The sequence below is a fragment of the Rhinatrema bivittatum genome, chromosome 1 (genome assembly GCF_901001135.1).
Source record: "Rhinatrema bivittatum chromosome 1, aRhiBiv1.1, whole genome shotgun sequence".
NCBI classification, from domain to species: Eukaryota; Metazoa; Chordata; class Amphibia; order Gymnophiona; family Rhinatrematidae; genus Rhinatrema; species Rhinatrema bivittatum.
Window position 1 is genome coordinate 839,391,285 of NC_042615.1, and position 22,304 is coordinate 839,413,588.

Here is a 22,304-nt window from a genome sequence, read left to right on the forward strand (position 1 = left end):
TACCAGTCTGAGACAGCTCCCTTCCTGCATTACTAGTGAGAGGCTGGCTTCACAGACAGGGGAGAGCTGCCTGACCCTCACTCCTGACTTCCCCCATGTCCCAGCTAGTGAATGGTGTGTGGGTGAGGGGGGGGGGGAGGATGGTGAAGTCTGAGACAGCTCCCTCCCTGCATTACTAGTGAGAGGCTGGCTTCACAGACAGGGGGGAGCTGCCTGACCCTCACTCCTGACTTCCCCCATGTCCCAGCTAGTGAATGGTGTGTGGGTGAGGGGGGGGGGGGAGGATGGTGAAGTCTGAGACAGCTCCCTCCCTGCATTACTAGTGAGAGGCTGGCTTCACAGACAGGGGGGAGCTGCCTGACCCTCACTCCTGACTTCCCCCATGTCCCAGCTAGTGAATGGTGTGTGAGTGAGGGGGGGGGGGGTGGATGGTGAAGTCTGAGACAGCTCCCTCCCTGCATTACTAGTGAGAGGCTGGCTTCACAGACAGGGGGGGGCTGCCTGACCCTCCCTCCTGACTTCCCCCATGTCCCAGCTAGTGAATGGTGTGTGGGTGAGGGGGGGGGGAGGATGGTGAAGTCTGAGACAGCTCCCTCCCTGCATTACTAGTGAGAGGCTGGCTTCACAGACAGGGGGGGAGCTGCCTGACCCTCACTCCTGACTTCCCCCATGTCCCAGCTAGTGAATGGTGTGTGGGTGAGGGGGGGGGGGAGGATGGTGAAGTCTGAGACAGCTCCCTCCCTGCATTACTAGTGAGAGGCTGGCTTCACAGACAGGGGGGAGCTGCCTGACCCTCACTCCTGACTTCCCCCATGTCCCAGCTAGTGAATGGTGTGTGGGTGAGGGGGGGGGGGGGAGGATGGTGAAGTCTGAGACAGCTCCCTCCCTGCATTACTAGTGAGAGGCTGGCTTCACAGACAGGGGGGAGCTGCCTGACCCTCACTCCTGACTTCCCCCATGTCCCAGCTAGTGAATGGTGTGTGGGTGAGGGGGGGGGGAGGATGGTGAAGTCTGAGACAGCTCCCTCCCTGCATTACTAGTGAGAGGCTGGCTTCACAGACAGGGGGGAGCTGCCTGACCCTCACTCCTGACTTCCCCCATGTCCCAGCTAGTGAATGGTGTGTGGGTGAGGGGGGGGGGTGGATGGTGAAGTCTGAGACAGCTCCCTCCCTGCATTACTAGTGAGAGGCTGGCTTCACAGACAGGGGGGAGCTGCCTGACCCTCACTCCTGACTTCCCCCATGTCCCAGCTAGTGAATGGTGTGTGGGTGAGGGGGGGGGGAGGATGGTGAAGTCTGAGACAGCTCCCTCCCTGCATTACTAGTGAGAGGCTGGCTTGACAGACAGGGGGGAGCTGCCTGTCCCTCACTCCTGACTTCCCCCATGTCCCAGCTAGTGAATGGTGTGTGGGTGAGGGGGGGGGGGTGGATGGTGAAGTCTGAGACAGCTCCCTCCCTGCATTACTAGTGAGAGGCTGGCTTCACAGACAGGGGGGAGCTGCCTGACCCTCACTCCTGACTTCCCCCATGTCCCAGCTAGTGAATGGTGTGTGGGTAAGGGGGGGGGAGGATGGTGAAGTCTGAGACAGCTCCCTCCCTGCATTACTAGTGAGAGGCTGGCTTCACAGACAGGGGGGAGCTGCCTGACCCTCACTCCTCCGGGGTATTGTGATCTTCCTGCACACAGTGCCCTATCCCTGATACCAGGGGTGTTGTGATCTTCCTGCATGCAGTGCCCTATCCCTATTAATACCAGGAGTGTTGTGATCTTCCTGCATGCAGTGCCCTATCCCTATTAATACCAGGAGTGTTGTGATCTTCCTGCATGCAGTGCCCTATCCCTGATATCGGGATGTGTGCAAGAAGATCACAACACCCCCGGTATCAGGAATAGGGCACTGTGTGCAGGAAGATCACAACACCCCCAGTATCAGGAATAGGGCACTGTGTGCAGGAAGATCACAACACTCCTGGTATTAATAGGGATAGGGCACTGTGTGCAGGAAGATCACAATACCCCTGGTATCAGGGTTAGGGCACAAGTTCTAGTCACATTGACTGATCACATTACTTGTTTTGTCAAGCTACCAACTGTTTCCATTTCCCATCCCCCATATACTGTCAGTAGGAAACTTGGTAACATGAATAAATAAGAGGGCAGCCAATAGGAATACATATTCATTCCTAAACTGACCTTAACTGACCTGAAAAGTGTCAAATTGTATCATTTTCAGTTAGTGCGCACTAACTCCCGTTAGTGCGCACTAACTCGAGTTAGTGCGCACTAATCGGAAAAAACGATTTTTAACGATTTTTTAACTAAAAAATCGTGCCTAAGACGATTTTCTTGCCCTGCCACACGATTTCTATCGTTAAGACGATATGGAAAACGATTCACATCCCTATAGAAAGACATGGTTTAATGTAACACAGTCAATATGGATTTATCCAAGGGAAGTCTTGCCTAACAAATCTGCTCCATTTTTTTGAAGGGGGTAATAAACATGAGGATAAAGGTGAACCAGTAGATGTAATGTATTTGGATTTTCAGAAGGTGTTTGACAAAGTCCTTCTTGAGAGGCTTCTAAGAAAATGAAAAAGTCATGGGAAAGGAGGTGATGTCCTTTCGTGGAATACAAACTGGTTAAAAGAGAGGAAACAGAGAGTAGGATTAAATGGGCAATTTTCTCAGTGGAAAAGGGTAAACAGTGGAGTGCCTCATGGATCTGTACTTGGACCAGTGCTTTTCAATATATTTATAAATGATCTGGAAAGGCGTACAATGAGTGAGGTGATCAAATTTGTGGATGACACAAAATTATTCAGAACAGTTAAATCTCAAGCAGATTGTGATGAATTGCAACAGGACCTTGCAAGACTGGAAGATTGGGCTTGCAAATGGCACATGGTATCTGATCTATAAACATTACATTATACAGATTTCTGGCTCTGTGCTCTCCTGTCACTGTGACACAGGGTCTGGTACAGGGACACACACAGTATCTGATCTATAAACATTACATTATACAGGTACCTGGCTCTGTGCTCTCCTGTCACTGTGACACAGGGTCTGGTACACTAGGACACACACAGAATCTGATCTATAAACATTACATTATACAGGTACCTGGCTCTGTGCTCTCCTGTCACTGTGACAAAGGGTCTGGTACACTAGGACACACACAGAATCTGATCTATAAACATTACATTATACAGGTACCTGGCTCTGTGCTCTCCTGTCACTGTGACACAGGGTCTGGTACACTAGGACACACACAGAATCTGATCTATAAACATTACATTATACAGGTACCTGGCTCTGTGCTCTCCTGTCACTGTGACACAGGGTCTGGTACACTAGGACACACACAGAATCTGATCTATAAACATTACATTATACAGATACCTGGCTCTGTGCTCTCCTGTCACTGTGACACAGGGTCTGGTACAGGGACACACAGTATCTGATCTATAAACATTACATTATACAGGTACCTGGCTCTGTGCTCTCCTGTCACTGTGACACAGGGTCTGGTACAGGGACACACACAGTATCTGATCTATAAACATTACATTATACAGGTACCTGGCTCTGTGCTCTCCTGTCACTGTGACACAGGGTCTGGTACACTAGGACACACACAGAATCTGATCTATAAACATTACATTATACAGGTACCTGGCTCTGAGCTCTCCTGTCACTGTGACACAGGGTCTGGTACAGGGACACACACAGCATCTGATCTATAAACATTACATTATACAGGTACCTGACTCTGTGCTCTCCTGTCACTGTGACACAGGGTCTGGTACAGGGACACACAGTATCTGATCTATAAACATTACATTATACAGGTACCTGGCTCTGTGCTCTCCTGTCACTGTGACACAGGGTCTGGTACAGGGACACACACAGTATCTGATCTATAAACATTACATTATACAGGTACATGGCTCTGTGCCCTCCTGTCACTGTGACACAGGGTCTGGTATAGGAGGACACACAGTATCTGATCTATAAACATTACATTATACAGGTACCTGGCTCTGTGCTCTCCTGTCACTGTGACACAGGGCTGGTACAGGGACACACACAGTATCTGATCTATAAACATTACATTATACAGGTACCTGGCTCTGTGCTCTCCTGTCACTGTGACACAGGGTCTGGTACAGGGACACACACAGTATCTGATCTATAAACATTACATTATACAGGTACCTGGCTCTGTGCTCTCCTGTCACTGTGACACAGGGTCTGGTACAGGGGGACACACACAGTATCTGATCTATAAACATTACATTATACAGGTACCTGGCTCTGTGCTCTCCTGTCACTGTGACACAGGGTCTGGTACAGGGACACACACAGTATCTGATCTTTAAACATTACATTATACAGGTACCTGGCTCTGTGCTCTCCTGTCATTGTGACACAGGGTCTGGTACAGGGGGCCACACAGTATCTGATCTATAAACATTACATTATACAGGTACCTGGCTCTGTGCTCTCCTGTCACTGTGACACAGGGTCTGGTACAGGGACACACAGTATCTGATCTATAAACATTATATTATACAGGTACCTGGTCTGTGCTCTCCTGTCATTGTGACACAGGGTCTGGTACAGGGACACACACAGTATCTGATCTATAAACATTACATTATACAGGTACCTGGCTCTGTGCTCTCCTGTCACTGTGACACATGGTCTGGTACAGGGGGACAGACAGTATCTGATCTATAAACATTACATTATACAGGTACCTGGCTCTTTGCACTTGTTTGCACATATATCTGTGCAGCACTTCTCGTTTCCCGAGCATTCATTGTCATTCGCACAATCAGGTTTTGCATTTGGGTCCTGACATGATATCTTTCTTGACGGTGGGCAGGTGCCGGGTTTATCTGTAAGAGAAAACGTAATGAATAAAACGTTTTGGTCTCATTTCTTTTACTGCTTGCACCACCTGTTCCTGAGCATTGCAGTCTCTTCCCTTTCATCACTGGAAGCTTATTTCCCAGTACCAGCCTGCATGAGATGTGACATGCAGGAAGTTACTGGGCAGTTTGAGACTGGAGCCTCAGTAATTTCTTACCTGACCTTCAATGGCATCGTTCATCAGCACATTCAAGGCGTGTGCAAAGCTAAGGCATTTGGAAAGATGACACCTGAGAGATATCGTTGCAGAATATGATGGCCTTCTGTAGGTTTGGGTGGAAGATGATGAATGCAGTGTAACAGACCATGAAGCAAAGTCAAGGATTTAAGGCAGGAAAGTAATCAGGAGATAGAGGAATTGGTGGCTCAGCCCCATCTTATGTGGAAAACGAATCACAGGTTTGGCATAAGGAGAGGAAAAGCTCTCTTACGTTCAATTTCACTCTCAAAATCATGAGAAATGAGAACAACAAGGCCATAATCCGTATGAAGCAGACATATTTTGATATCACAGGAATAAATAACATACAATATTGAGCAGCTGCAGTGATTACTGAAAGACCCCTACAATCAAACACACAAGGCCAGAAGGAGAAAGCTAGTGATAGCTCCCTGCAGAAAATGTATAGAAGGCAAAACTGAATCCATGACAACTGAAATAATGACAAAAATCCAAATCATCAAGATGAGTTATGCTGCACTTATAGGAGAAGACCTTACATTCATATACTCCAATAAGAAACTGAAAAAAAGAGCACAGGCCCAAAAGCAAGAGATAGGAAGGGCACCAACATGAAATATTTAGAAAGAACACACAGCAGTTCTATAGGATATTTGGAAAAATATTAGTGATAACAAAACAAAAGAAAACAAAGATGAAACAGAAAAAGAGCATGTTCAAATCATATTTCAGACAATCACAGTCACTGAGACAGAGGGTCTGGTACAGGAGGACACACAGTATGATCTATAAACATTACATTATACAGATACCTGGCTCTGTGCTCTCCTGTCACTGTGACACAGGGTCTGGTACAGGAGGACACACAGTATCTGATCTATAAACATTACATTATACAGGTACCTGGCTCTGTGCTCTCCTGTCACTGTGACACAGGGTCTGGTACAGGGACACACACAGTATCTGATCTATAAACATTACATTATACAGGTACCTGGCTCTGTGCTCTCCTGTCACTGTGACACAGGGTCTGGTACAGAGGGACACAGTATCTCATTATAAACATTACATTATACAGGTAGCTGGCTCTGAGCTCTCCTGTCACTGTGACACAGGGTCTGGTACAGGGACACACACAGTATCTGATCTATAAACATTACATTATACAGGTACCTGGCTCTGTGCTCTCCTGTCACTGTGACACAGGGTCTTTTACAGGGACACACACAGTATCTGATCTATAAACATTACATTATACAGGTACCTGGCTCTGTGCTCTCCTGTCACTGTGACACAGGGTCTGGTACAGGGACACACAGTATCTGATCTATAAACATTACATTATACAGGTACCTGGCTCTGTGCTCTCCTGTCACTGTGACACAGAGTCTGGTACAGGGGGACACAGTATCTCATTATAAACATTACATTATACAGGTAGCTGGCTCTGAGCTCTCCTGTCACTGTGACACAGGGTCTGGTACAGGGACACACACAGTATCTGATCTATAAACATTACATTATACAGGTACCTGGCTCTGTGCTCTCCTGTCACTGTGACACAGGGTCTGGTACAGGGACACACACAGTATCTGATCTATAAACATTACATTATACAGGTACCTGGCTCTGTGCTCTCCTGTCACTGTGACACAGGGTCTGGTACAGGGGGACACACAGTATCTGATCTATAAACATTACATTATACAGGTACCTGGCTCTGTGCTCTCCTGTCACTGTGACAGAGGGTCTGGTACAGGGACACACACAGTATCTGATCTATAAACATTACATTATACAGGTACCTGGCTCTGAGCTCTCCTGTCACTGTGACACAGGGTCTGGTACAGGGACACACACAGTATCTGATCTATAAACATTACATTATACAGGTACCTGGCTCTGAGCTCTCCTGTCACTGTGACACAGGGTCTGGTACAGGGACACACAGTATCTGATCTATAAACATTACATTATACAGGTACCTGGCTCTGTGCTCTCCTGTCACTGTGACACAGAGTCTGGTACAGGGACACACACAGTATCTGATCTATAAACATTACATTATACAGGTACCTGCCTCTGTGCTCTCCTATCACTGTGACACAGGATCTGGTACAGGGACACACACAGTATCTGATCTATAAACATTACATTATACAGGTACCTGGCTCTGTGCTCTCCTGTCACTGTGACACAGGGTCTGGTACAGGGGGGACACACAGTATCTGATCTATTAACATTACATTATACAGGTACCTGGCTCTGTGCTCTCCTGTCACTGTGACACAGGGTCTGGTACAGGGGGGACACACAGTATCTGATCTATAAACATTACATTATACAGGTACCTGGCTCTGTGCTCTCCTGTCACTGTGACACAGGGTCTGGTACAGGGACACACACAGTATCTGATCTATAAACATTACATTATACAGGTACCTGCCTCTGTGCTCTCCTATCACTGTGACACAGGATCTGGTACAGGGACACACACAGTATCTGATCTATAAACATTACATTATACAGGTACCTGGCTCTGTGCTCTCCTGTCACTGTGACATGAGGTGTGGCACAGGAAACATACATTATCTTTACTGTAAACATTACATTATACAGGTTCCTGGCTCTGTGCTCTCCTCTCTCTGTGACATGAGGTGTGGCACAGGAAACATACATTATCTTTACTGTAAACATTACATTATACAGATGGAGGTACCTGGCTCTGTGCACTGTTTTTTGCATTGATAGAAACAACACTTCTTTGTCCCTGGACATTCTTCATCACATTGACAGTCAGGTTTTGGTGTAGTAGGTCCCTGTAGTGGACAGAACCAAATGTTCGTTGGGCATACTCCCTTTTTCCCTGTAAATAAGATATTCATATTTTTTTTATTTCATTTTGAAGTATTAATTTTATTTTAAAAAATCTTTAAAAATATCATAAACTGAATATAATAATCAAAAACATTTTCTTTCATTTATTTAAATGTATTTATTATGCACCATGGCAATGATAATTGCGATTTACAATTAAAATATACATAATGTACAATAAAAATCAAAACAATGGCCCCACTTGTCAAAAAATACGAATTTGATGAGAGATTAGGTGTAGATTGTGTGTCCCTTTCATCCAGTAAGTGGCAGGGTAAGTTATAGAGCCAGGATATTCAGCCGCACTGCTGAAGTTACCCAGGTATTTTTAAAATGAGCGGGATATGTATGACCTGCTAACTTTGGATCTTCCTTCAGCGCAGGTAACTCCTACCACCCACTCCAAGAATGCCCCTAACATATCCCACTAAATGCCAGCCGGATGACTAATTATCTGCCTGGATTTCAGCCAGATTATATGTCTCCAAATATCACGGCTAGGTCTTTTTCAGTTGTATCTGGAGGATGTGATTTTGAAACTCTGCCAAGTCAGCTGGAGATTGCTTGTTAGAGATGTGCGTCGTTGAATGTTTTCGGGTCGGGCTGCAGTTTGGGCGCCACGTGGAAAATGTCATTTTCGTGCGGCTCGTTTTGGGTTTTTTTCAGCGATTTTTGACAAGAAAAACCCAGCCCACCCCAACCCTTCAAATTTACTTAATTACAAACCCCCCCCCCCCCCCCATCACCATCCCGATGCCTCCCCCTAAGACTTACTAAAATCCCTGGTGGTCTGACGGGGTCCCGGGAGCGACCTCTCCCTCTCAGGCCATCGGCTGCCACTAATCAAAGTGGTGCCGGTGGCCCTTTGCCCTTACCATGTGACAGGTGCCCCTGTTACATGGAAGACGCAATGGATGGCCCGCGGCGCCATTAGTCATCTAAAGTCAGCGGGTTCAAGAAGAGATTTTAATCTGTGCAGCATTTGTGGTTTGTAATATCTGCTTTTATTAGGCTGTGGATGTGTGTTCTCATGTTGAGGTTTGCAGTCCAAGGCTTTGTACGTAGGAAGATAGAGTAATGGTCTGATTACTAAACGTGAACTTGGGCAACTCTTCAGAGAAAGATCATTATGTTAAGCAAATCACTAAGTGCCTGATTTTCAAAAGCATTTATACGTGTAAAACTGGGTTTTACTCAACTTCATGCACTTTACTCGAGTAATTGCTACAATATTAGTTAAATTTACACATGTAAGTCCTGTTAAAATTCCCTCGTAAAGTGTCAATTTTAAAAGGCGTGCGCATGCTTCCATGTGTGCATGGTTCCAGGAGGTGCACATGGATGCGCCGCCGGGAGCTGGATTCTAACAGGCATGCGCATGCTTCCATGTGTGCGTGGTTCTAGGAGGTGCACATGGATGCGCCGCCGGGAGCTGAATTGTAACAGGCGTGCGCATCCTTCCATGTGTGCGTGGTTCCAGGAGGTGCACATGGATGCGCCGCCGGGAGCTGGATTGTAACAGGCGTGCGCATGCTTCCATGTGTGCGTGGTTCCAGGAGGTGCACGTGGATGCGCCGCCGGGAGCTGGATTGTAAAAGGTGTGCATGCTTCCATGTGTGCGTGGTTCCAGGCGGTGCAAGTGGATGCGCCGCCGGGAGCTGGATTGTAAAAGGCGCGCGCATGCTTCCATGTGTGCATGGTTCCAGGAGGTGCACATGGATGCGCCACCGGGAGCTGGATTGTAACAGGCGTGCGCATGCTTCCATGTGTGCGTGGTTCCAAGAGGTGCACATGGATGCGCCGCCGGGAGCTGGATTGTAACAGGCGTGCGCATGCTTCCATGTGTGCGTGGTTCCAGGTGGTGCACATGGATGCGCCGCCGGGAGCTGGATTGTAACAGGCGTGCGCATGCTTCCATGTGTGCATGGTTCCAGGAGGTGCACATGGATGCGCCGCCGGGAGCTGGATTGTAAAAGGCGCACGCATGCTTCCATGTGTGCGTGGTTCCAGGAGGTGCACATGGATGTGCCGCCGGGAGCTGGATTGTAACAGGTGCGCGCATGCTTCCATGTGTGCGTGGTTCCAGGAGGTGCACATGGATGTGCCACCGGGAGCTGGATTGTAAAAGGTGCGCATGCTTCCATGTGTGCATGGTTCCAGGAGGTGCACATGGATGCTTCGCCGGGAGCTGGATTGTAAAAGGTGTGCATGCTTCCATGTGTGCGTGGTTCCAGGAGGTGCACATGGATGCGCCGCCGGGAGCTGGATTGTAAGAGGCGTGCGCATGCTTCCATGTGTGCATGGTTCCAGGAGGTGCACATGGATTTGTCGCCGGGAGCTGGATTGTAACAGGCATGCGCATGCTTCCATGTGTGCGTGGTTCCAGGAGCTGCACATGGATGCGCCACCGGGAGCTGCATTGTAAAAGGCGTGCGCATGCTTCCATGTGTGCGTGGTTCCAGGAGGTGCACATGGATGTGCCACCGGGAGCTGGATTGTAACAGGCGCGCGCATGCTTCCATGTGTGCGTGGTTCCAGGAGCTGCACATGGATGCGCCACCGGGAGCTGCATTGTAAAAGGCGAGCGCATGCTTCCATGTGTGCGTGGTTCCAGGAGGTGCACATGGATGTGCCACCGGGAGCTGGATTGTAACAGGCGCGCGCATGCTTCCATGTGTGCGTGGTTCCAGGAGGTGCACATGGATGTGCCACCGGGAGCTGGATTGTAACAGGCGTGCGCATGCTTCCATGTGTGCGTGGTTCCAGGAGGTGCACATGGATGCACCACCGGGAGCTGGATTGTAACAGGCGTGCGCATGCTTCCATGTGTGCGTGGTTCCAGGAGGTGCACATGGATGTGCCACCGGGAGCTGGATTGTAACAGGCGCACGCATGCTTCCATGTGTGCGTGGTTCCAGGAGGTGCACGTGGATGCGCCACCGGGAGCTGGATTGTAACAGGCGTGCGCATGCTTCCATGTGTGCGTGGTTCCAGGAGGTGCACGTGGATGCGCCGCCGGGAGCTGGATTGTAACAGGCATGCGCATGCTTCCATGTGTGCGTGGTTCCAGGCGGTGCACGTGGATGCGCCGCCGGGAGCTGGATTGTAACAGGCGTGCGCATGCTTCCATGTGTGCGTGGTTCCAGGCGGTGCACGTGGATGCGCCGCCGGGAGCTGGATTGTAAAAGGCGCACGCATGCTTCCATGTGTGCGTGGTTCCAGGAGGTGCACATGGATGCGCCGCCGGGAGCTGGATTGTAACAGGCGTGCGCATGCTTCCATGTGTGCGTGGTTCCAGGAGGTGCACATGGATGCGCCGCCGGGAGCTGGATTGTAACAGGTGTGCGCATGCTTCCATGTGTGCGTGGTTCCAGGCGGTGCACGTGGATGCGCCACCGGGAGCCGGATTGTAACAGGCATGCGCATGCTTCCATGTGTGCGTGGTTCCAGGCGGTGCACGTGGATGCGCCACCGGGAGCTGGATTGTAAAAGGTGCGCGCATGCTTCCATGTGTGCGTGGTTCCAGGAGCTGCACATGGATGCACCACCGGGAGCTGGATTGTAAAAGGTGCGCGCATGCTTCCATGTGTGCGTGGTTCCAGGAGGTGCACATGGATGCGCCACCGGGAGCTGGATTGTAACAGGCGTGCGCATGCTTCCATGTGTGCGTGGTTCCAGGAGCTGCACATGGATGCACCACCGGGAGCTGGATTGTAAAAGGTGCGCGCATGCTTCCATGTGTGCGTGGTTCCAGGAGGTGCACATGGATGCGCCACCGGGAGCTGGATTGTAACAGGCGTGCGCATGCTTTCATGTGTGCGTGGTTCCAGGAGCTGCACATGGATGCACCACCGGGAGCTGGATTGTAAAAGGTGCGCGCATGCTTCCATGTGTGCGTGGTTCCAGGAGCTGCACATGGATGCACCACCGGGAGCTGGATTGTAACAGGCGTGCGCATGCTTCCATGTGTGCGTGGTTCCAGGAGCTGCACATGGATGCGCCGCCAGGACCTTTTCTCCTCTCCTCTCCAACCCCTAAACCCAGATTATTTGTTGTAAAACTTACTGCTCCTCCATGCGCCAGCCAGCTGCTGGAATGAGCTTCCCCGGGACATTGTCTAATGGCGCTGCCCCTCCCCATCCAGACCTCACTCCCGGCCCGCCCTTTCTTTAGACCCAGAACGTCTGCGCGCATCAGGAGTTACACACTGGCTGCATGCACAGGACCTGGCCACGCATGTAGCCCCCGAATTTTACACACATAGGGCTTTTAAAATGTTTCCGTAAGGTTTTGGAGTAATTAAGAGTGAGACAGTTGTGAAAAAGTTGTTTGTAAATGGTAGATAGATAAATTTGCAAATATTTGATTGCATTATTGATGGAGTTGCTGACCGGAAAGAAGAGCTGCGTGTTATGTGCAAGTTTAGTAACTTATAGAACAGAGATAGATAAAGGCTGAATAAGGATACTGAGAGTGTAGTATTAATTGGGCTCCACTTTAATATGCTACGTATGGCCAGATATGTATGAGAGGAACCAGTTTAAAGTTGTACTGGATATGCCAGTCTCTGCGAGGCGGCGTTGCCAGCATGGTATGCTCGATGGTATTGAAAGTGGCTGAGATATCAAACAGAGCCAGCAGATAGCTTTGCACATTATTGAAACCATGCCAACATTTCAGTAGTCTGTATTTTTGAAAGCTGCATTGATTTTGATTTAATAGAGCGTTGCCTTTCAGGTAGTCGGTGAGTTGTTTATTGGCAACAGGATTATTTATAAGAAAGGTAAAGTGGAAAGTAACCGATAGCTGGATAAGACGACACGAATCAGCTTAGTGATTTTTAAGTACAGGCTGGATGGAAGCTGTATTTAATGGAGTCAGGGAAATTTACTTTGAGTAGAGAGACGATGACAATTTGCCTAATGAAGAAAGACATTTTCTGTCAAATGCATTTCAATACACTTACAGATATTGGATTAAGAATGCAATAAACTGGGTTTAATTTGCTAATAATTGGTTGAACGTCAGTGGAGGATACAGATTCAAATTGATTCCATGTGGCAGAGTAAATGAGAGGGAATGTGGTACAGATATCAATATCTTTTGAAATGAAGTATTCAGAAAATGTATTGAATCTGATTATCTTTTATTGGATTGAACCTCCCATATAGTATTTGTCAGGTCTCTTACGTGTGGAGAATAAGTATCAAGTGTTGCATAACAAGCCATGAATTTTTTATGCAAAATATTATTTTTCTGTAGAATTTACTGAGTCCCTGAGTGTTGAAGTTGTTTGTATATTTCAAGGTTAGAACTGGATTTGTTTTTTTTTCTCCATTTTCATTCAGCATTTCTTAGTTTTTATTTTTCTATTCTGAATCTGGCTGTAAACTAAGGGGATTTTTAAAACTTTTCAGGTTTGACCTTAGGGTGTACATTGGGATCAAATCACCAGAGACTCTGAGTAGTAAAGAATTACATTCAGAAGCGTGGCATGAAAATTAATATTATCTAACTGAGCTGGAAGCATATTTTTTAGTTGCTCTAGGTCAATCCATTTCCTCTTTTGCACTGTTGGGAGGAGTAGGGGTTTCTATGTGTCAGGGAAGATCAAATTATGATCAGACCATGGAATAGAAGTAATTTTGCTCTGAGAATGTTGAATTTTGAAGTGATTCTGGTTTATAAGTAATAAATCAAGGGTATGCCCTGCTGTACGCATGGCCTCTTCAATAATCTGATCCCAATCCAATAATCTAGAATTATATAAATTACAAATCACAAATCTCCATTGTGTTAAGGATAATTACTCAAAATATAAATATTAGACTGAAAACAAATCCAATCATATATTAAGCAGGAGTAAGAAAATTCTATTTTTATATTTTTTGTTGAATTTTTCAGATAGAAAGAAGCTGTTCCATAATTTACAGAGAGATATGACTTGAATAAAGAACATGAAATATGAGTTTAGAGCATTTCCTTTTGACATCACTCAATCAATTAGAGACTGATTCATAACATTTAGGGCCAGGTGTGGGTCCAGGCTCCAGGGTGCACCCTGATTGATCGCAGTACCTGCCTGCACTTCCTTGCCTTGACAATCAAGTCGACACTGTGTGTGCACTAAGTTTGTGTTTCATCGCCTGTTCCAGTCTTGTTCCAGTCCTGTTCCAGCATCCTCCTGTTCCAGCATCTTCCAGTGTTTTCCTGCTCCAGCATCCATCTGTTCCTGTGTCTCCCCAGGTGGTACCTCTTGGGCTGGCTCTCTGGTACTGACCTCTGCCTGATTCTTGCCGATTGCTACCCGCATATTGACCTTTGCCTGCCTCCTTGACCACGTCTGACCTCTGGAACCTGACCCCTGCTTTGGCTGACCACTCTTGGACTGATCCTTGGAACTTGACCCCTGCTTTGGCTGACTTCTCTCGGACTGATCCTTGGAACTTGACCTCTGCTATCACTGACCTCGTCTCCTTGATTCTGGCCCTGCTCCTAGCCTTGTCATGCAGACACTATACTGGCCTTCCTTGATCCCTCAGGCCTCCAGTCTAGACATCAACTGTGCACCCTTGATCCTGGTGGGCAAACTTTTGAACTTCCTTTCTATGAGACCCTGTGAGGCCCACCTAAGTCCAAGCAGCCCGGGTCCCCAAGGGTTCCACCCAGGGGATCCGCGGGCTTCCAGTGGTGAAGCTCCAGTTAGCCTCTGTCTCCTCCTGGTGGCAGGTGCTTCCTGGGTCCAACCAGGGAGCTGCTCCATGCTGCTCCAGAACAAGGGTCCACCTCCAAGTGCAACAATATAAAAATTAAGAAAAGAAAATAAAGAAAAATAATGGGTACATTTTAAAAAAGAGCGCGCGCTAGTACTTTTGTTCGCGCACCAGGTACAAACAAAAGTACGCCGGATTTTATAAGAAACGCACGTAGCTGCACATATCTTATAAAATCCGGGGTCAGCGCGTGCAAGGGGGTGCACATTTGTGCAACTTGCACGCGCCGAGCCCTGTGCGTGCTGCCCGTTCCCTCCGAGGCTGCTCCGAAATCAGAGCGGCCTCGGAGGGAACTTTCCTTCCACCAACCCCCGCACCTTCCACTCCCTTCCCCTACTTAACCCACCCCCACGGTCCTATCTAGACCCCCCCCCCCCCACACCTTTATTCAAAAAGTTACTACTGCCTCCGGGCAGTAGTAACTTTTACTCGCTGGCACAGCAGGCCCCGACACAGGCTGCTGTGTCGGGGCACTCGGCCACGCCCCCGGACCGCCCACATGCCCCCAAACACGCCCCTGAGCCGACACCATGCCCCCTGGCCACGCCCCCGGCCACCTCTTTTTGCAAGCCCCGGGACTTACGCGTGTCCCGGGGCTTGTGCGTGCCGCCGAGCCTATGCAAAATAGGCTTGGCATGCGCAGGGCCGTTTTAGAAGGGTTACACGCGTACCTTATGTGCGTAACCCTTTTAAAATCCAGCCCTAAATATGGTAAAAGGGGCTTTTAGAGATGACAAAGCTCTAGCAGGGAGACAATGAATTCTTTGCTTTAATCTTCATTGAAAAAGATGTAAGAGATATACCCATGACAGAAGTGATATTCAAAGGTGATGATTCAGAAGAGCTAAAATAAATTTCAGTGAACCGGGAAGATATACTAGGGCAAACTGACAAACTAAAGAGTAGCAAATCACCTGGACCTTATGGTATACATCCCAGAGTGCTGAAAGAACTAAGAAATGAAATTGCAGACCTACTGTTGATAATATATAAACTATCATTAAAATCAACTGTGGTATCTGAAGATTGGAGGATGGCCAATGTAATACCAAATTTTAAAAAGGGTTTCAGTGGTGATCCAGGAAGCTACAGACCAGTGACCCTAATGTTAGTGCCAGGAAAAACAGAGAAACTATTCTAAAGAAAAAAATTACGGAACATAAAGATAGACATATTTTAATGAGACAATGTCAACATGGATTTAGCCAAGGGAAGTTTTGCATTAATATGCTACATTTTTTTGAAGGTGTGAATAAACATGTGGATAAAGGTAAGCCATTTGATAGTGTATCTAAATTTTCAGAAAACATTTGACAAAGTATCTCATGAGGAAATTTAAAGGTCATGGGATAGGAGGCAATGTTTTGTTGTGAATTGAGAACTGGTTTAAAGATAGAAAACAGAGAGTAGGGCTAAATGATCAATTTTCTCAATGGAGAAAGGTGAATCGGTTATTTCCTCTTTTGGAAAATACATGGACTAGGGGGCACTCTATGAAATTAGCAAGTAGCTCATTTAAAAGAAATCAGAGAAAAATCTTTTTCACTCAACGGATAATTAAGATCTGGAATTCATTGCCAGAGGATGTGGTTACAGCAGTTAGTGTAACTGGATTTAAAAAAGGTTTGGATAACTTCCTAGTGCAGAAGTCCATAAACTGCTATTAATCAATAAGGATTAGTAGCTTGGGATCTATTCATTTAATGTTTGGTTACTTGCCAAGTACTTGTGACTTGGTTGGTCTCTGTTGGACACAGGATACTGGGCTTGATGGTCTGACCCAGTATAGCACATTTTATGTTCTTTTTTTTTTTTTAATTTATACTTTATTGAAATTTTTTTATATATTCCACCATAATTCCAAAATAAATAAAAGAAATCTTGTTATACAACATCCAATATCATTCAAATAAGATAACATTTAACCATAATCCAGAATAGTGTTGAACAAGACAAAATAATTGGGGGGATCACATCATAACTCATTATAACCCTTTTCTTTTCTTTTAATAGTGGAGTGCCTCAGGGATCTGTCCTAGAACTGCTCATAAATGACCTAGAGATGGGAACAACGAGTGAGGTGATCAAATTCAGTAACGATACAAAATGGTTCAAACTTGTTAAATCACAAGAGGATTGTGAGAAATTGCAAGGCAACCTTAAAGACTGGAAGACTTGACATCCAAATGGCAGAAGACATTTAATGGAACAATTGTGTTCTGTGGATATTTCAACATTCTAATGATATCCTCTGATATTCTCTGCATCTGGTGAGTCACAGGATATTCCAGGGTGTCATTAACAACTACTTTCTGTACTGAGACACCCAGATCCTCTGAGCTTGTGGCCAGATAAGTTGAATATTAATTTGCTAGCCCTAATATAGATTGATTTCTTGCTGACATTGTTCTATTCTGCATTTCTATGTTTGTTTATGGTTGAAATATTGATATATTTGTTCTAGTTTGAGTGTCATTTGATTCCTTGCTAGTGAGTATTTAAATTACTGTGTTTGTTAATTTAAAAAAGCAGCTGGTATATACAAAAGTTGTTTGTTCCCTACCACCCAACCCTATATTCTCCCTATGTTATCTCTCAAATAGTTCTTCCATGGACTTAGGTTAAGTGAATAATATAATACCTAAATTCCAACAGGATAAAGATCATACAAGAGACTAAATGCTCAGTAGAATCTATATGGGTAGAAATCCCATGTGTGTTGGGTAAGAGTATAGTGATAGGAGTATACTACCATCCACCTGGACAAAATGATCAGGCAGATGATGAAATGCTAAGAGAAATCAGGGAAGCAAACCAATTTGGCAGTGCAATAATAATGGGAGATTTCAATTACCCCAATATTGACTGGGTAAATGTAACATCAGGACTTGCTAGAGACATAAAGTTCCTGGATGTAATAAATGACTGCTTCATGGAGGAATTGGTTCAGGAACCGACAAGAGAGGGAGAAATTTTAGATCAAATTCTCAGTGGAACGCAGGATTTGATGAGACAGGTAACGGTGGTGGGGCTGCTTGGCAATAGTGATCATAATATGATCAAATTTGAATTAATTACTGTAAGGCAGAATAGTAAGTAAATCTACAGTTCTAGCACTAAAATTTCAAAAGGAAACTTTGAGAAAATGAGAAACATAGAAAAAAAATTGAAAGGTGCTGTAACAAAGGTTAAGAGTGTACATGTTATGAATGCGCTGCCCGCGGGTCTCCCCGCGAGCAGGCACGGACTCACCATGCAGCTTCTTCAACCGACGCGGCAGGAAACTGCTGTCGGCCTATCCACGCGGCCCGGAGGCCGCCCTTGCTTCCTCTGTCCTCCACGGTCGGAACCGCGGCTGTCTTCGGGGCTGGGATGCCCCCGACGCTGTTCTCCTCCTCCGCGGCGCTCAGGCCAAAGCCCCGGGCTGGATTGGTGGCAGGAGCCGCCCCCGGGGCCTCCCGCAGCGGCTGAAGCCGCTGCCGACGTCAGGGCCTGCCTCCCAGGCTCTCTCCTGCCTTCTCTGCATCACCCGCGTGCAGACGCTGTGCAGGCCGCTCTCCATGGTCCTACACAGCCCTGCTCCTGCGTCCTTAGACGCGCGGCCGCGTCTCTCTTCATCATTTAAAGGGCCAGACACAGGAAGTGTCTGGGCCCCACCTAGAGACTATTTCCTGGCTCCAGCCCTATAAAGGGCTGCTCTGTTCTTCATGCCTTGCCTTGCATCGTGGTCAGTATTCGCTCTGGAGGCTCCTGCCTGCCAGAGCTCGTTGTAAGGTCTTCTTCGTGGAGCTCCTCACCTTGATCTCTTCGTTTCATGTTCCATGTCGTGCCTGAGATCCATGTCCAGGTGTCTTCAGCCTTTGTCCTGGTGTTCCTGCCTTCCTGATGTTCTTGCCTTCACTCCGCCTCGTCCTCGCTCTGGAGCCTTCTGGTACCGGTAGACTGGGGGTTCCCCAGATGTAGTTCCTGGGTGGACTAGGCTGCTGGTGGACGGTTGTCCTGTGCTCCTGAGCCGTGAAGCCTGATGTGTGTTCCTGCGCTGTCCACTCCCGTCGTGGTCCACGACCAGCCTTGGGGCTGTGTAGGGCTCGTAACGGACAGGGTGGCCCGCGACTCAGTCCTACGGATGGCCTGAGTAGGGCGCCCTGAGAGACAGTGCCAATGTCCTTGCCCTGTGTTAGCTTAAAGAGGCTCTTAGGGAAGATAAGGCCCTTGCAGAAAGACTAAATGAATCCTTTGCTTCCGTGTTTACTAATGAGGATGTTGGGGAGATACCAGTTCCTGAGATGGTTTTCAGGGTGATGAGTCAGATGAACTGAATGAAATCACTGTGAACCAGGAAGATGTAGTAGGCCAGATTGACAAACGAAAGAGTGGAAAATCACCTGGACCGGATGGTATACATCCTAGGGTACTGAAGGAACTAAAAAATGAGTTTAGCATGAGCCTTCAAAGCATGGAGAGTGGACATGGAGGAGGTTTCCATATGAACAGCTGTTCAACATGGGTCAGAGGGTGCTAAGAGATAGGCTGGGTAAACCTGGGGAGAGTTCCCTTTCCTTTGCGCAGGAAAGGGCTCTCTGGAATGGGTTGGCCCCGAAAGTGTTGTGGTTCCATTAGTGTCTAGTGAATATCCAGAAGCTATTTACTGTACTTATGCACTTCAGCTGATGACAAAAGAACTTGAACAGCTCTCAGAAATAAGAAAACTGCTACTCAAGTCCAAATCTACAATATCAACCTATGCCTCTGTAAACTATGGGAACACAGAGGATGAACTAAAGAGTATCAAATGCATACCATACCTGGACCGGATGGTATGCATCTTAGAATACTGAAGGAACACAAAAATGAAATTTCTGATCTATTAGTTAAAATTTGTAACCTATCATTAAAATCATCCATTGTACATGAAGACTGGAGGGTGGCCAATGTAACCCCAATATTTAAAAAGGGCTCCAGGGGTGATCCGGGTAACTATAGACCTGTGAGCCTGAATTTAGTGCCGGGAAAAATAGTGGAAACTATTCTCAAGATCAAAATCGTAGAGCATATAGAAAGACATGATTTAATGGAACACAGTCAACATGGATTTACCCAAGGGAAGTCTTGCCTAACAAATCTGCTTCATTTTTTTGAAGGGGTTAATAAACATGTGGATAAAGGTGAACCGGTAGAGGTAGTGTATTTGGATTTTCAGAAGGCATTTGACAAAGTCCCTCATGAAAGGCTTCTAAGAAAACTAAAAAGTCATGGGATAGGAGGCGATATCCTTTCATGGATTACAAACTGGTTAAAAGACAGGAAACAGAGAGCAGGATTAAATGGTCAATTTTCTCAGTGGAAAAGGGTAAACAGTGGAGTACCTCAGGGATCTGTATTGGGACCTTACTTTTCAATATATTTATAAATGATCTGGAAAGAAATACGACGAGTGAGATAATCAAATTTACAGATGACACAAAATTGTTCAGAGTAGTTAAATCACAAGCAGATTGAGATAAATTGCAGGAAGACCTTGTGAGACTGGAAAATTGGGCATCCAAATGGCAGATGAAATGTAATGTGGATGTGCAAGGTGATGCATATAGGGAAAAATAACCCATGCTATAATTACACAAAGTTGGGTTCCATATTAGGTGCTACAACCCAAGAAAGAGATCTAGACGTCATAGTGGATAACACATTGAAATCGTCGGTTCAGTGTGCTGCGGCAGTCAAAAAAGCAAACAGAATGTTGGGAATTATTAGAAAGGGAATGGTGAATAAAACAGAAAATGTCATAATGCCTCTGTATCGCTCCATGGTGAGACCGCATCTTGAATACTGTGTACAATTCTGGTCGCCGCATCTCAAAAAAGATATAATTGCGATGGAGAAGGTACAGAGAAGGGCTACCAAAATAATAAGGGGAATGGAACAGCTCCCCTATGAGGAAATACTAAAGAGGTTAGGACTTCTCAGCTTGGAGAAGAGACGGCTGAGGGGGGATATGATAGAGGTGTTTAAAATCATGAGAGGTCTAGAATGGGTAGATGTGAATTGGTTATTTACTCTTTTGGATAATAGAAAGACTAGGGGGCACTCTATGAAGTTAGCATGTGGCACATTTAAAACTAATCGGAGAAAGTTCTTTTTTACTCAACGCACAATTAAACTCTGGAATTTGTTGCCAGAGGATGTGGTTAGTGCAGTTAGTATAGCTGTGTTTAAAAAAGGATTAGAAGAGTTCTTGGAGAAGTCCATTACCTGCTATTAAGTTCACTTAGAGAATAGTCACTGCCATTAGCAATGGTAACATTGAATTAGTTCCATTCCCCTACCAAAATTATAAGGGGAATGGAACAACTCCCCTATGAGGAAAGACTAAAGAGGTTAGGACTTTTCAGCTTGGAGAAGAGACGACTGAGGGGGGGATATGATAGAGGTGTTTAAAATCATGAGAGGTCTAGAACGGGTAGATGTGAATTGGTTATTTACGGTTTCGGATAGTAGAAAGACTTGGGGGCACTCCATGAAGTTAGCATGGGGCACATTTAAAACTAATCAGAGAAAGTTCTTTTTTACTCAACGCACAATTAAACTCTGGAATTTGTTGCCAGAGAATGTGGTTAGTGCAGTTAGTATAGCTGTGTTTACATAGAAACATAGAAACATAGAAATGATGGCAGAAGAAGACCAAACGGCCCATCCAGTCTGCCCAGCAAGCTTCACACATTTTTTCTCTCATACTTATCTATTTCTCTTAGCTCTTGGTTCTATTTCCCTTCCATCCCCACCATTAATGTAGAGAGCAGTGATGGAGCTGCATCCAAGTGAAATATCTAGCTTGATTAGTTAGGGGTAGTAGGGGTAGTAACCGCCGCAATAAGCAAGCTACACCCATGCTTATTTGTTTTACCCAGACTATGTTATACAGCCCTTATTGGTTGTTTTTCTTCTCCCCTGCCGTTGAAGCAGGGAGCTATGCTGGATATGCGTGAAGTATCAGTTTTTTTTCTCCCCTGCCGTTGAAGCAGAGAGCTATGCTGGATATGCGTGAAGTATCAGTTTTTCTTCTCTCCTGCCGTTGAAGCAGAGAGCTATGCTGGCTATGCGTGAAGTATCAGTTTTTCTTCTCCCCTGCCGTTGAAGCAGAGAGCTATGCTGGATATGCGTGAAGTATCAGTTTTTCTCCCATGCCGTTGAAGCAGAGAGCCATGCTGGATATGCATCGAAAGTGAAGTATCAGGCACATTTGGTTTGGGGTAGTAACCGCCATAACAAGCCAGCTACTCCCCGCTTTGTGAGGGCGAATCCTTTTTTCTTCTCCCCTGCCATTGAAGCTATGCTGGATATGCGTGAAGCATCAGTTTTTCTTTTCCCCTGCTGTTAAAGCAGAGAGCTATGCTGGAAATGCGTGATGTATCAGTCTTTCTCCCATGCCGTTGAAGCAGAGAGCCATGCTGGATATGCATCGAAAGTGAAGTATCAGGCACATTTGGTTTGGGGTAGTAACCACCGTAGCAAAAAGGGTTCGCACTCCATCCGTT

The 22,304-nt window shown here is 46.5% G+C and overlaps 1 protein-coding gene across 1 annotated transcript in view; it reads right to left on the bottom strand.

The window, feature by feature from the left end:
• Positions 1-22,304, bottom strand: part of LOC115079772 (WAP four-disulfide core domain protein 3-like) — a 127,343-nt gene that overhangs the window by 96,925 nt on the left and 8,114 nt on the right. The window contains exons 2-3 of the mRNA XM_029583621.1: positions 7,842-7,988; positions 4,767-4,907 (exon numbers count right to left, since the gene is read on the bottom strand). Of these exons, the coding sequence (XP_029439481.1) occupies positions 4,767-4,907; positions 7,842-7,988 (288 nt within the window). The remainder of the gene's footprint in view (positions 1-4,766; positions 4,908-7,841; positions 7,989-22,304) is intronic.